General features: G+C 38.5%; 1 protein-coding gene across 1 annotated transcript in view; it reads left to right on the top strand.

Annotated features, from left to right (window-relative positions):
• Positions 1-15,067, top strand: part of LOC114146230 (xenotropic and polytropic retrovirus receptor 1 homolog) — a 59,604-nt gene that overhangs the window by 20,640 nt on the left and 23,897 nt on the right. Inside the window, exon 2 of the mRNA XM_028020118.1 lies at positions 2,677-2,728. Within this exon, the coding sequence (XP_027875919.1) occupies positions 2,677-2,728 (52 nt within the window). The remainder of the gene's footprint in view (positions 1-2,676; positions 2,729-15,067) is intronic.

Raw genomic sequence — 15,067 nt, 5'->3', positions numbered from 1 at the left:
TAACTACTGATCACTCGAGATAATCTAGAACTTAAACTGCATTCTGTTTTGTTGGAGTACTGTTAATACTTTATTTAAATTTCAGAATATTACTGCCTGCCTGAAAAGGAAAATTGTTTTGTTTTATTGCTACATACAGTTGTATCAGTTTTTAAGAAGTTTAATATGGCCAAAATGGGTTTTCTTTGTAGGGTGTCTGGGCTTTCCCTTAGAGATAGGGTGAGAAGCTCGGTCCTCCAGGAGGGACTCAGAGTAGAGCCGCTGCTCCTTCACATAGAGAGAAGCCAGTTGAGGTGGCTCGGGCATCTTAGGGTTAGGATGCCTCCTGGACGCCTCCCTTGTGAGACGTTCCGGGCATGTCCCACTGGGCAGAGGCCCCATGTACCCATGTCCGCATTAATGAAGAAAAGTACTTCCTCCTCCCTCGATGTATTCCCCTGAAGCCTTCTGCTGTTTCCCTCTTCTAAGAAAGAGAGTGAGCTTGACTTGAGACCTGCTATGTGGGCTATATGATGGCCTTCCTTGCTTTACTGCTGGGGACAGAGGCATGTTTGTCCTGCTTGGCTACTTATCTGGCTGACCTAGTGGTGAACAGTGACTTTGTTGTAGTCTTCAGCCTGTCTGACTTTTTGAAACACTGACTGACCACTCTACTATCTGCCCATCAACCAAGAGGACAAAAGACAGTGGCTGTCCTGTTGTCCTCTCCATCCTTACTGTGACTCAGTGACTGCTCTCTTCACACCCTATTCACAACAAATTACACATTGACTAACTATCAGTATCAACTGTGGCTCCATCTACTGTATGTGGAAACAGTGAAAGCAAGAATGACATAATCAGAAGAACTGAAATGCATGAGTAGGATTCTGACACTGATTAAAATTTTTTTTGCAATTTTTACGTTTTAAAAAAAAATTATTATTACTATTCACAAGAAAATACAGAAATGTAGAAGGTAATTTCATCTACCATTCCATTGTCTGGGGTGTGTCGATCCACACTTACTACCAACTCGACACCTTTTCAATTGCATTTGAACACTAATGGTAACCCTAACCCTAACTACATGCTTACTAAATGCATAGTTGTATTGAAGACGGGTTGCTCAAGCTAAAAAGAGAACTTCAGAATTAGATAAAGGGGATGCATCCACAGACACACACATGCGCACAAAAACAAACAGAGGTGTTTAAATTCAGGTCTTTTTAGATGCTCTCTGTTGGGCTGCAGTTGCCACTAAATACATCTTGTAATAACTAGCACTGTTCTTTTCATAGATGTTGTGGTTATTATTACACGTTGTTTAATTAAACCCTATGGTTTCTCGGTTCTCTGATTTTTTTGTTTTATTTCTTTTTTTCATTGCTCTGTAGAAACAGACTCCTGGAGCGTTGTCGTTAGGGCTGTTCTAAACGAATATTTTAGTAATCCACTAATCTATCGATTATTCTTACGATTGATCGAGTAATCGGATTTAAAAAAACATCAGTAAATCTAACATAACAGCAGTATTACTATTGCATATCAATATCAGTCCAATTTTTCACATTTTAGTTTTCCTAACAATAACTTTTCTTTAGTTTAGAAAATGAACCTGTAGCAATAATGGCTCACTTCCTACGTTAACCTGAAGAAAAAAAAATACAAAAATCTGAAATTATATTCAATTTAATAATAAAGAGGCAAGCTCACAAATAGGCTTACAAAAAATGTCTATACTCCACCTTTTGGTTTATGTATTCATCTCCAGTCAATGCAATAGATGAACTCTCATCTTGCCCAGACATTTATAGCTTTTGTGTCCATGCTAGCGACGGGGATTTGACTCCTGCATTCGTCACACACAGAAACTCATCTACCAGCTATGTGCCATCACGATAATTTCCGCCACCCATTTGTTGAGACTGGGAAGATATAAAATTACTTTTCCAGTTCGTCCGTAAAGCTACACTTGCGTTAATCATCTAAGCACAGCCGCCCGCAGTGCTCATATCTGCTTACCTGTATAAATAAACTTTTCAGCGCTCTTCCCCGCTGTTCTCTCTGAACCGCCACCAGGCAGCAGCTCCAGGAGGAGAAAAGCTCCAGGCATCGTGCCAGTCATTTTAAGGATGCTTATTGAACCCCCGAAAAACGACAAAAACCTGGACAGTATCATGGATCAATAAATTCCTCCCAGGCCGAACTTGAAAATTGGACGTTATGCTGCTAACACTTAGCTTTTGTCAACAACTTAGGCGGAAGTGAGAGCGCTGGGCAACGCAAGTAATGACCCGGCCGGAACACGGTGCGCTAAATAATAAAATATAACTTAACGAAGCTTCGAGGCAGATAAATTTTCCTCGAGGAATTTTAATAATTGAGGTACTCGAATCACTCGAGGAATCGTTTCAGCCCTAATTGTCTTAGGACACACACATGTTCACGCCCCCCCCCCCCCCCACACACACACACACACACACGCCCACCCCCGCCCACACACACACATACACATATACAGTATATACAAAAGAAAGACATTCCTATCTACAGCAAGACAATTTTATTAAGAATAATTTTATCATATAAAATACTTTTTGAATAAGTTAAAATGCCTTTTCATAGTCTAAAACGTAAGGAAGAGAATCATTTATGGTGCATTATTGGTTTCTTTTTTTCTTGTTTTGTCTGCAGGCGTTTAAGGAGATGTTGTATGCTGCACAGGACCAAGCTCCATCCGTTGAAGGTATTCCAGACACACACAGTCCTACTAATCATATCCCTTACCTAATATATAGCTATTGTATGAATAATTATAACCTCAAACGCCTTCATTCACATCTTAGTCTCCAACCTGCAGATGTGATTTTGGGTCTAATTAGAACCAGTTTCTAGCCCATACGGCTCTTATGGAAGTACTTAAACATTTGTGCAAAACATTAAACGTCTCATTTGGCACATTAATGGTATTGTTTCATTAAATATAATACAGGACACTGTTAAATACAAATATTTCCATTAACAATCACTGCTGTATTCTCCTCGGCTGTGCTCCACAATTAAGCCGCAGCATCACCGTTGGTCATTATGGAAACACAGCACTGCATTCTGTTGTGTCCTTTAATCGACTGCAGTAATGCTGGCATAGAAAATACAGCCCTGTGCCTGGTATTATAATGTGTCATTCTCTCTCACTTGTTTTTTTAATTATTTTTTTTACATGTGCTACCTCTACTTGTGTTATTCCTTAATGGTGCATTTCTTGTAAAGTTACACCACCAGGAGCCATAGAATCATCTAAATGAAGCATTTCATGGACTAACCAGTTAGTGGGACTCTTTTTTTTTTTGGGATAATTACAGGCCTGTTTGTACTAAATAATACTTCTCATCATGGCATGTCTATGTCACCTTTAACTGGTATCTTCATTTGACAAAGCAGGCTTTTTGTTGTTAAATGAGCTCATCTTTGTTAGACATGACCACACACCATGAGTGTGTGTCTGAAATGATTACTTCCTTCTTATTTTCAGGCTTCCTATATATTACTGTCATTCAGATATTATGTTTAAGCTTTAATTTAGATTGGATATTTATGCTGTGCCCAAATACAAAGAGAAAAGAGAGTACAGCAGTGGTGTGAGGCTTAAATGTAAGAACAGAAGAAATCAGTGGATTCAGATTCCAGTGAAGGCAGTTTCTATATTTAACTAAATATATAAGTTGAAGGAAGCACCATGAAACTTTCATAGTGTTATAATCTAGCTGAAGTTTATCTAAAAACATGTTAGAAGACATCTTCAGTTTAACTTGGTTAGAACTAATTTAAAAGGAACCTGTGAAATGTCTGATGCTGTCCGTTTTTTTTCAGCTTTTCACAAACTGGGGAATGCGTGTAGATATTTTGTTTCTGAGGAATGTCTTCTGGATTAAGGGAAATTAAAAGTTTGACATTTAAGACAAAAATGTAATTTTCTTGATTATGAATCATTACATTATTAATTTAGGTTGTGACTATATATTTTAGAACTGAGTGATATACAATTATTAATGTAAGATGTGCATATTTTTTTTTATTTCACATTTTCTGCATTAGCAACCATGATTTTGTTTTCAGCATATCCACATCTTTCCCCATGCGAGCAGAGAATCATTTATAGAAGGCTGGGGCTGCACCCTGTGCCTGCAGACCCAGAAGTGGCTGTTTGGACCTTCCACAGTGGTTCTTAGTAGGGGTGCACTGATTTATCAGCCAGCTGATTTTATCGATGCCAATTTCCTTAATTTTGGGACATCAGTGATCGGCCGATCTTATCCACTGATGTTATCAACATCGGCAAAGGTCTAAGTATCACACACTGTGCTTTTTTTTTTCTCCCGTGAGAGAGGTTTGACTGACAAACCGGCCGACCAGCTTATGTCTGCACATTTGTCATCCCATTGTTGCCAATTCAGCAACCTTCTTTTCAGACAAAAAAATGGCATCGGCCAAAATCGGAATTGGTAAGTTAGGCTTTTTAAAAGATTGGTAATCAGTGATCGGCCAGAAAATAGCAATCGGTGCAGCCCTAGTTCTTAGTCACTTTGGCTAAAAATGATAAGAAACCAAGTCACATTTTTAAATATAGATAGAATATTGAATGCAGCTTTTAGCAAATATCTACGTCATATACATAGGCAGACAAACTTTGTTGTCATTAAACTGTACATTTAAAATTTACATATTAAATGAAATTTTGTTGCAATGCTCCAATCATAATAAAATAAATGAGTAATAATAAAAAGTGTCAATATTTTAGTAACTAAAACTAAGCTCTATTTTAATAAAAGATTAGTGAGAGTTTAGTAGTCATATGTAAGAAAATGTATCCATCATCTGTTTGCAAAAGTTGTATGCTTGTCTGAACCCAAAAATAGAAATAATCAGTGGCGGCTGGCCAGTAGGGGGCGCTTGGGCGCCGCCCCCTTTAAATTGTTTAGATAATAAATGATTTCTATTCTGAACTGCAAAATACTTAGAAATGTATTTATTCATACTGTGTGTCCAATAGACATGTTAGAATTTATTAAAATAGTAAATACATAATTCTAATTGCTCACATTGTGCACACTTCCTATGTGCAGGGCGCCGTCCTAATGAGTGTGTATGTAGGCGCATCAACCTTTGGCAAGCAGGTGATCTGAGGCTGACTTTTAATTGGTTGTTTAAGGTTTTTCCACAGGGCGCAGCGCTCTGCGTCCCGGACACACCCATTTTGTTGTGTCATTACTGGTAGAGCGTCAGTACTGGCTCATTTTTTTTAAAACATTGTGTGATTGGACAATCCCCGATTCGACTCATTAGCGCAGCTGCAGTTCGTTAGGTCGATTCACGGTTACGTTTGCATTAAGCAATGCATTTTACTGCTTTCCGTGTTTGCTATTTCAAAGTTCTGGCACGGAGGAAATGTGGACAACAACTGGGGTAAGAGACTTAAAACATCTTTCAGAAAAATGCAAACGGCACGAAAACAGCCGCAGCCACCTAGACAATGCAATGAAGCTAAGTTTTTGGGGGAAACTTAGCATAGCTGAAAGGTGCTTTTCAACTCTGAAAAGAATCAAGACTTTTCTGAGAAACTCAATGACTCAGGACAGGCTGAATGCATTGGCCATGTTGTCAATGGAGAAAAGACTAGTCACAGAGATGACTGACTTTAACAAGAATGTAATTGAGAAATTTGCAGGGCAGAAGGAAAGGAGGGCAAAATTCATGTTCAAATAGTGCTATTTTTTAAGATTTGTTTTGTTTGTTTTTCATTTGTTTGTTTGTGTGCGCCCCCCTCAGTTTTTTTAGCACCGGCCGCTACTGGAAATAATACTGTTGTTTCAAAATTACAACACATTTCATATTATGGATATTTATCAAAAATAAAAAAATCAAAGGTCTAGAGCTTCACATTTAGCTTGACTGAAGGCGAAGATGGTTTTTGGGTTGCAGAATATAATGAATGTAATGAGGTATGAACATCAAAGGTAGTGAGAGTGCCTCTACTGGCTAAATATGTTATTGCACTTCAGAGACTGAATTGATGGTAATGGACTTATAATGGCCCACTAAATTTTTGATACAAACATTTATTTGACATTTTCAAAATGTGCACTATGTAGTGCTGGTGTAGTGACCAGGTCACAGAGTTGTTACAGAGCTACTGTCTGTACTAGACTGTAGGTTGTACTTACACAGTCCATTCAACCTTTTTGTAAAATACTTGTTCTAATGTGTCTTCACACATCTCAAACTAACTGCTCATCAGTCTAATTAGTGACTTTCAGTTTTTTTTTCAGTTTAAAGAAAGAAACTGAAAAAACAATGAATTCAGTAATGTGTCGAAGTTGAATTACTGCCACTGAGTACTTTACTTAGTGATATCTGTTCTATTTCTTGTCCAACATGTAGTAATGGCAAGATGAGGTGGTCATTGTGCTTCCTTACCCTGGCAAGCTGTCAGAGACGGACTGTAATCACTACACCACACAGTGCAGCTGCAGCAGTAGCTTACCCTGCCTCGCTCAGTGAAGCCAGGCTTGGTAACCTGGTTAAAGTGGCAGATAAGATTTGAGGGAGGACTCAGCTTCCGACTTGTGGACTTTAACAGGCAGGTGCTGAAGAAGCCAAGCCAGCCTCTCTTTAGAACCCTGTGAGAAGGCGCGTGACATACACTGATGTGGGAGATGTAGCGCCAGTGTATGAGAGGTGTGTGGATAGAAACGTACCAAAATAATGTGACTGTTCTGCATCAGATGAAGTATGTCGGCGTCTTAACTTTGCCAACAATATTCACTAAGTTCAAGTTTGAAATAATTCTTAAGAAAAATGTAAACATAGTAAAATGTTCAGTTTGAGATGTTCATGAGATGTTCAGCTCTTACAATATTTGCACCTATGATTTAAATCATTTTTATATCATTTCAACCTTTTTATTTTATTTTAGGAGGTTTTTAATTTGAACTTTCAGCTCATTGATGCAAAGTAAAATGTTACTTTTATAAAAGATATGTTTTTTACATATTTGTTCAAACTGTCACCATTTTGTTACTAGGGCTGTTGAAAACGATTATTTTAGTAATCGAGTTTTCTATCAGTTATTCTGACAATTTATTGAGTAATCAAATAAAACATTTGATGAAATAAAATATTGGTAAATACTGCCATAATATCAGTGTTAACATCTGCTGTCAACATTGGCCCAAATTTTCATGTCTCTGTGTACCTAACAAGTACTTTTCTGAAGAGAATGAACCTGTAACAGCAATAGCTCAATTTTTAAGGTGACCTGGACAAAAATGATAAAAAAGTGATATTCAATTTAATAATAAAGCAACAGGCTCACAAAGATGCTTCTAAAAAATCTCTATACACCAGTTTTTAGTTAATGTATTCATCCTCAGTCAATTTAATAGATAAACTCTCACTTTGTCCAGACATGTATAGCTTCTTTAGTTAGTCTAGATTTCTGCTTTGTCATCCTGAGATAAGATCTGGGGGGTTTTGTCCTACAATCCAAGTTATGTGGTGATTTCCAGATGCCATTCTGGAGCCATTTTGCTCACCTGTGCTCTGACATGTCTTGAATCATGTCAGAGCCGTTAGCGAATACTAGTTCCATGAATCGCTGTGTATGGTTGACAACAGAGTTCACCTAGAACAACATCCATCCACATTAACAGTAGGGTCTACTCAGGATGCACCTAGCTGAGAGAGGCCAATGTGATCCAGAGGTTGGCATGTTCATTGTTGATGTTTATTGTAATACACAAGTTACTATGGTGATCCCTACTGGCACATATACAATAAAATGTGATAGAATTGATGAAATGATCGGCATTTTCATCAGCCTGTTTGACAATTAAAGCCACAATAGCTTTTCTACCAAGGTACAGCCTTAATATTTTTTATAAACTGGTGAGTCCCTGCAGAAAGAGGAAATCAGTTCTCAGGTGTAGGACAACTGTTTTTTTTTCATTTTTATAAAACTAGTCCTTATCTGTGGACCAGCTGCAGCCTTGTGTTGTTGCTGCTGCTTATTGCAGAAAGCTGAGTAAGAGTGAAAAGGGGTGTTGCTAAATAATAAACCTAAAACCCCTCAATTTTAAAATGGAAAGTATAGGCTGTTACTGAGACAGATGTGTCATAATGATGATAATGATGATGACATGTGCTGAGACAGAGAGTGAAAACAGCAGAATAAGGCCAAAAAGGGATAAGAAGATTACTGTCTACTGACTGTGCCAGCTGTTTGTGTGATGCAGGGAAGTTTTACAGGGAGTGGTCGGAGCACTCCAACTGACTTAATTTGGTGTTTTGTCTAAAAGAGTCCAAGTTACAACACGGTGATTCACTTAGTCTGCACGGTGTGACTCAACACCACCTGCTCACACGATGTTTGGATGCTGTTGATAAGTCACAGTTCCAAAAGATCCTCAGAAAACATTGTTACTGGTCATTTTTAATAGTTTAGGTATGTATATAAAAAAGAAGGAAACAAGAATTGATTTAATTGAAATTTTATGTGAAAGACAAACATAATGTGGTATACAATTGTGAAGTAGAAAAGAAATTATACATTTTTTACAAATAAAAACTGAAAAGTGTGGTGTGCAAAAGTATTTACCCCCCTTTTCTCTGAATGCAACCAGTTTCCTTCAGAAGTTTCCTGATGTCTGCTAATGACTGAACAGAGTCCACCTGTGTGTAATCTAATCTCAGTAGAAATCCAGCTGCTCTGTGACGCCTCAGAGGTTCAGAGAATATTGGGGAGCAAACAGGATCACAAAGTCCAAGGAACACAGCAGACAGGTGAGGGAGAAAGCTGTGGAGAAGTTTAAAGCAGACTTAGGCTGTAAAAAGATTTCCTAGGTTGAACAAGGAGAGCTCTGATCAGAGATGCAGCCAAGAGGCCCATGGTGATTCTGGACCAAAGGCAGAGATCCACAGCTCAGAGGAGGAATCTGTCCACAGGACAACTATTAGTCATCACTGCACAAATGTGATCTTTCTGGAAGAACGGCAAGAAGAAAACCATAAGAAGTCCTGTTATCCATCTAATCTGACTGAACTTGAGCTTTTTTGCAAAGAAGAATGGGCAAAAATTTCTGTCACAGATGAGCAAAGCTGGTAGAGACAAACCCTGAAGACTAGCAGCTGGAATTGCAGCAAAAGGTGGTTCCATAAAGTATTGACTCAGGGGGCTGAATATTTTTACACACCACACTTTGTAAAGAAATGTTTTGAATAATATATATTTTTCTTTCTACTTCACAATTGTATACCACTTTGTGTTGGTCTTTCACATTAAGTTCCAAAGACATATTTATGTTTATGGCTGTAATATGACAAATTATGGAAAAGTTCAAGGAGTATGCCCAATACTTTTGCAAGCCACTGTACATTTATAGAAATAGAAATATAGACCAAGACTGAACTTCCTGCAGCAACTCCAAAAGTCCAACAAAGGAGCTGCTCATCGTCTTCATGGCTGTTTTTCAGAACAGGATGGGTCCAAACTGCAACAAATGTTCAGGTCTGCAGTGAACATCATCATGGCTGATCTTCCATCCAGGACTGCTGCAGGTTTAGGGTCAGGAAAATTGAAGTCAGCATCTCTGCAGACACACATCCTGGACACAAACTGTTTAGACTTTTACCTTATGCTTATTTACAAAAACAACACAGTATCAGCTCTGTCTGCTAGTTGATCATTTAATCAGCATATGGGTCGATCCCTGTGCAGATGGTCAGATGCTCCTACTTAACATTGTGTGAATCACAGGTTGTTCATTTTTATCTTCTGACTAACCTGGTAATCCACCCTGGAATTGTATCACTCTAACATTTATATCATCGCCATCTCTATTTATTCCTAATTTCAACATGTCTTTCAGCTGTCTCCACCTCAGAAGTACCAATGATCAGTCGTGTCTGGAAAAATAATTCCTGTATAGTCCTTCTCATTACAAGAGAAAAAGATATTAAAGTGTCTGGTTTCCTTATCGGTCGATCAAAATGAAGCCAGCACAGCAAAACTGCCACAGTCATCCAATTTCCTAAACTACAGTTTCTCTGAATTACCAAAATTAAAAAAAAGTGAAATCCAACTGTCAGTGTTTAATACATGTTTGGATGTTTTAGTGCTGACAATAAAGACATTGTTGAGTCAGAAGTCTTGTTTACTGTCCACTAAGGTCTTTCCTCTGATTGACTGATTCTAAACTTTTTGAGAAAATGACTTGTTAATGAAACCCCAAACAGATCTTCCACCAGACAGGATGATGCTGTGTTCCTACAGATGTACAGGAAAAAGCAGTGATAGTTAAGATACATGGACCAACTAGACGGTGCTCATTTAATAAAAGATTTTTATTGATAATGCTAGACACACCTACCAGAGATTTGTGGCTATTTAAGAGATTGCTTAAAACATGAAATAAAAGAAAACAAACATTAACACCAAACTGCACCCAGTTATCTTGGGATAACTGTACAGGTACAGTTTTCTTGTACCTTGTTAATCTTATCCTATTAATAAAGAAATTCAATAATTAAGAAGATCAGTTATTTCCAAAAAGTAATCTAGCCTTGTTGGTAATACAGTATATCCATTAAAATTATGTTATTTTCAGTTGGACCAAAACTCTTCTTGTTTTTTTCCCACAAGTAAATAAAGATTTTGGCTCATTTTCTTATGTCAGCTTATGTTGATATTTATGTCAAAACATGCAAACTTAGAATGTTTTCAAAGACCCAGAGTTCATGCATGTGCAGCAGATTAATCCTACATCAGCACATTTCAGTTAGAAAGTACTTCCTGATTTTTCTATTTGCAGAAACCATTTTGTCTTTGTCCCTTTGTCCTTCTGCTATACTGCATTCATACACTACGTTCCTCCTATGACTTAAACTTAGACTGACTTTATTGTCATTTTGCATGCACAGGGTGAATACAGAACGAAATTTCGTTGCATACGGCTCAGGACAATGTTTTGAGCTTTCAATTATGAGGTTACTCCAGAATAAAATAAAATACAGTATAAAATATGAATATAAAATATAAAATATAAAGTGCAGGAATGACAGTAAAATAGAAGTTACTTAGCTATGTACATGTGCAAGGTATGAAGTGGAGACCAGATTTTAAGTGCAGTCCAGTTAAGAGTTCAGCAGTCTGATGGCAAGTGGGAAAAAGCTGTTTCGGAACCTGGTGGACCTGCACCGGATTCTGCGGAACCTCTTTCCAGAGGGCAGCAGGGAGAACAGTCCATGGTGGAGGTGTGAGGGGTCACTGACGATGTTTCGGCCTCGGGACACGCAGCGCTGGGATGAAATGTCCTGAATGGAGGGAAGGAGGGCCCCGATGATCCTCTCTGCTGTCCGAACCACTCTCCTCACGTTCTTCCAGTCGGAGGCGCTGCAGCCTCCACACCACACAGAGAGGCAGCTGGTCAGAATGCTCTCTATGGTGCTTCTGTAGAACGTCCTGAGGATGGGCGGGGGCAGGTGTGCTCTTCTCATGCTATGAAGGTTCTATATTAAAGGGTTTCCTGGCTTTCATAAACACATATTATTTCAAAAAAACTATATACAGCACAGACCAAAAGTTTAGACACACCTTTTAATTCAATGAGTTTTCTTTATTTTCATGACTATTGACATTGTAGATTCACACTGAAGGCATCAAAACTATGGATAACACATGTGGAAATATGCACTAAACAAAAAAGTGTAAAACAACTGAAAATAGCCCTTATATTCTAGTTTCCTCAAAGTAGCAACCTTTTGCTGTGATTACTGCTTTGCACACACTCTGCATTTTCTTGATGAGCTTCAAGAGGTCGTCACCTGAAATGGTTTTCACTTCATAGGTGCCCTGTCAGATTAATAAGTGGGATTTCTTGCCTTATAAATAGTCATGAAAATAAAGAAAACCCATTGAATTAGAAAGGTGTGTCCAAACTTTTGGTCTGTACTGTATATACAGTATATATATATATATATATATATATATATAAATTGATGGGAAGATCAATAGAGCCGAATACAGAACCATTCTGGAAGAAAACCTGCTGCAGTCTGCAAAAGACCTGAGACTGGGATGGAGATTTATCTTCCAACAAGACAATGATCCCAAACATAAAGCAAAATCTACAATGGAATGGTTCACAAATAAACATATGCAGGTGTTAGAATGGCCAAGTCAAAGTCCAGATCTGAATCCATTGGAGAATCTGTGGAAAGAGCTGAAAACTGCTGTTCACGAGCGTTCTCCATCCAACCTCACTGAGCTCCAGCTGGTTTGCAAGGAAGAATGGGCAAGAATTTCAGTCTCTCCAGGTGCAAAACTGATAAGCGACTTGCAGCTGTATTCGCAGCAAAAGGTGGCGCTACAAAGTATTAACACAACTGGGCCAATAATATTGCATGCTTTACTTTGCAGTTTTGTATTTGTTAAAAAAGTTCAAAATATCCAATAAATTTCATTCCACCTCATGATTGTTGTTGATTCTTCACAAATTAATAATAATACAATAACAATTTTAGATCTTTATGTTTGAAGCCTGAAAAGTGGCAAGAGGTTGAAAAGTTCAAGGGGGATGAATATTTTCGCAAGGCACTGTATATGTGTGTGTGTATATACGTATATACACTGCCTGGCCAAAACAAAAGTCGCCACCAAAAAATGGTCCCACTCTCTAATATTTTGTTGGACCGCCTTTAGCTTTGATTACAGCCCGCATTCGCTGTGGCATTGTTTCAATAAGCTTCTGCAGTGTCACAAGATTTATTTCCATCCAGTGTTGCATTAATCTTTCACCAAGATCTTGTATTGATGATGGGAGAGTCTGACCACTGTGCAAAGCCTTCTCCAGCACATCCCAAAGATTCTCAATGGGGTTAAGGTCTGGACTCTGTGGTCACCAATCCATGTGTGAACAAGATGTCTCATGCTCCCTGAACCACTCTTTCACAATGTGAGCCCCATGAATCCTGGCATTGTCATCTTGGAATATGCCCGTTCCATTTGGGAAGACAAAATCCATTGATGGAATAACCTGGTCATTCAGTATATTCAGGTAGTCAGCTGACCTCATTCTTTGGGCACACAATGTTGCTGAACCTAGACCTGACCAACTGCAGCAACCCCAGATCATAGCACTGCCCCCACAGGCTTGTACAGTAGGCACTAGGCATGATGGGTGCATCACTTCACCTGCCTCTCTTACCCTGATGCGCCCATCACTCTGGAACAGGGTAAATCTGGACTCATCAGACCACATGACCCTCTTCCATTCCTCCAGAGTCCAATCTTTATGCTCCCTAGCAAACTGAAGCCTTTTTTTCTGGTTAGCCTTACTGATTAGAGGTTTTCTTACGGCTACACAGCTGTTCAATCCCAACCCCTTGAGTTCCCTTCTCATTGTGCGTGTGGAAATGCTTTTGCGTTCACAATTAAACATACTCCTGAGTTCTGCTGTTGTTTTTCTTCGATTTGATTTGACCAAACGTTTAAGTAATCGCCGATCACGATCATTCAGGATTTTTTTCCGACCACATGTCTTCCTGGAAGACGATGGTTTCCCACCATCCTTCCAGTTTTTAATGATGCGTTGGACAGTTCTTAACCCAATTCTAGTAGTTTCTGCAATCTCCTTAGATGTTTTCTCTGCTTGATGCATGCCAATGATTTGACCCTTCTTAAACAGACTAACGTCTTTTCCACGACCACAGGATGTGTCTTTTGCCATGGTTGTTTAAGAAATGAGGAGTTACTCATTGCATCAGCTGGGGTTAAATAACTTGTTGCCAGCTGAAAGATAATCGCCTATGCAGTACTTATCCAATAGGAGGCTTGTACCTATTTGCTTAGTTAAATCCAGGTGGCGACTTTTTTTTGGCCAGGCAGTGTATAATGCCTGGATGAACCTCTAAATCATGTCTTGTAATAAAAGGTTATGTATGTTATTATTTTTCTTATTTTTATATGTATAAATTGGCCAGATTTGTATCAATTAGACTATGCAGTTTCTCACTGGCATCAGTTGTTGCAGGCTATAAAACCTACATCTTCACTAACATAACCAACATAAAATGTAATAATTCATAAATAGTATGTGTTGGGGACATCCAAGGATTGAAAGGCATTCAGATATTGTGCACAAAATAAATTTGGATAAAACAGGTTAAACATACCCTGGAGTTCTACTGTTTTTGTTTGATTTGATTTCACCAATTGCCTAAGTGGTCACCAATCATGATTATTCAGGATTTTCTTCTGGCTACATTTCTTCCTCAAAGACGATGGATCCCCACTATTTTTAATAACATGTTGGACAGTTCTTAACCCAGTTTTAGTAGTTTCTGCAATCTCCTCTGCTTGATGCATGCCACTGATTTGACCCCTCTCAAACAGACTGACATCTTTTCTACAACCACAAGATGTGTCTTTCAACATGGTTATTTAAGAAATGAGAAGCAACTCACTGCAGCAGTTGGGGTTAAATAATTTTTTGCCAGTTGAAACATAATTGCCCATGCAGTAATCATCCAATAGGAGGCTCATACCTATTTGCTTAGTTCATTTTTATTTTGGCCAGTCAGCATATAAATTGTTTTTGTGTGTGTGTGTGTGTGTGTGTGTTTTCCTTGCTGTACATATTGCGGTTATTGTTTCTGTTGACCTTACCACAGAACTACACTCTGTTAGCAGCATTAAGGGATGAAATACAACTGTGATAATTGTCCTAAAATAGTGGATGTTCTGTCAGTATGTCTTTGTCATATTGAACAGACCCCTAGAAAACGCAGAAACACAGAAGAACGTTCAGTGCCTGTTATTGTGGTAGATCTGTCTGCTGTCTCACCACTCCCCCTGGTGGTTGAAAAACAAAATAAAGGGTTTTTGCATTGAGTAGTTTTTCCAAGTCCCAGAGAGACTTAGTACATTAGTTCAACCTTCTGTGTCCCTTTGACTGCTATAACTTAGTATCTACATGGAATGGATGAAGGCAAGTTTTCCTTATTGGTGTAACAAATTGCTTTATTTTGTTTT

This window comes from Xiphophorus couchianus, chromosome 6 (assembly GCF_001444195.1).
Source record: "Xiphophorus couchianus chromosome 6, X_couchianus-1.0, whole genome shotgun sequence".
In the NCBI taxonomy this organism is placed as follows: domain Eukaryota; kingdom Metazoa; phylum Chordata; class Actinopteri; order Cyprinodontiformes; family Poeciliidae; genus Xiphophorus; species Xiphophorus couchianus.
This window is presented reverse-complemented; position numbering and strand designations above follow the sequence as displayed.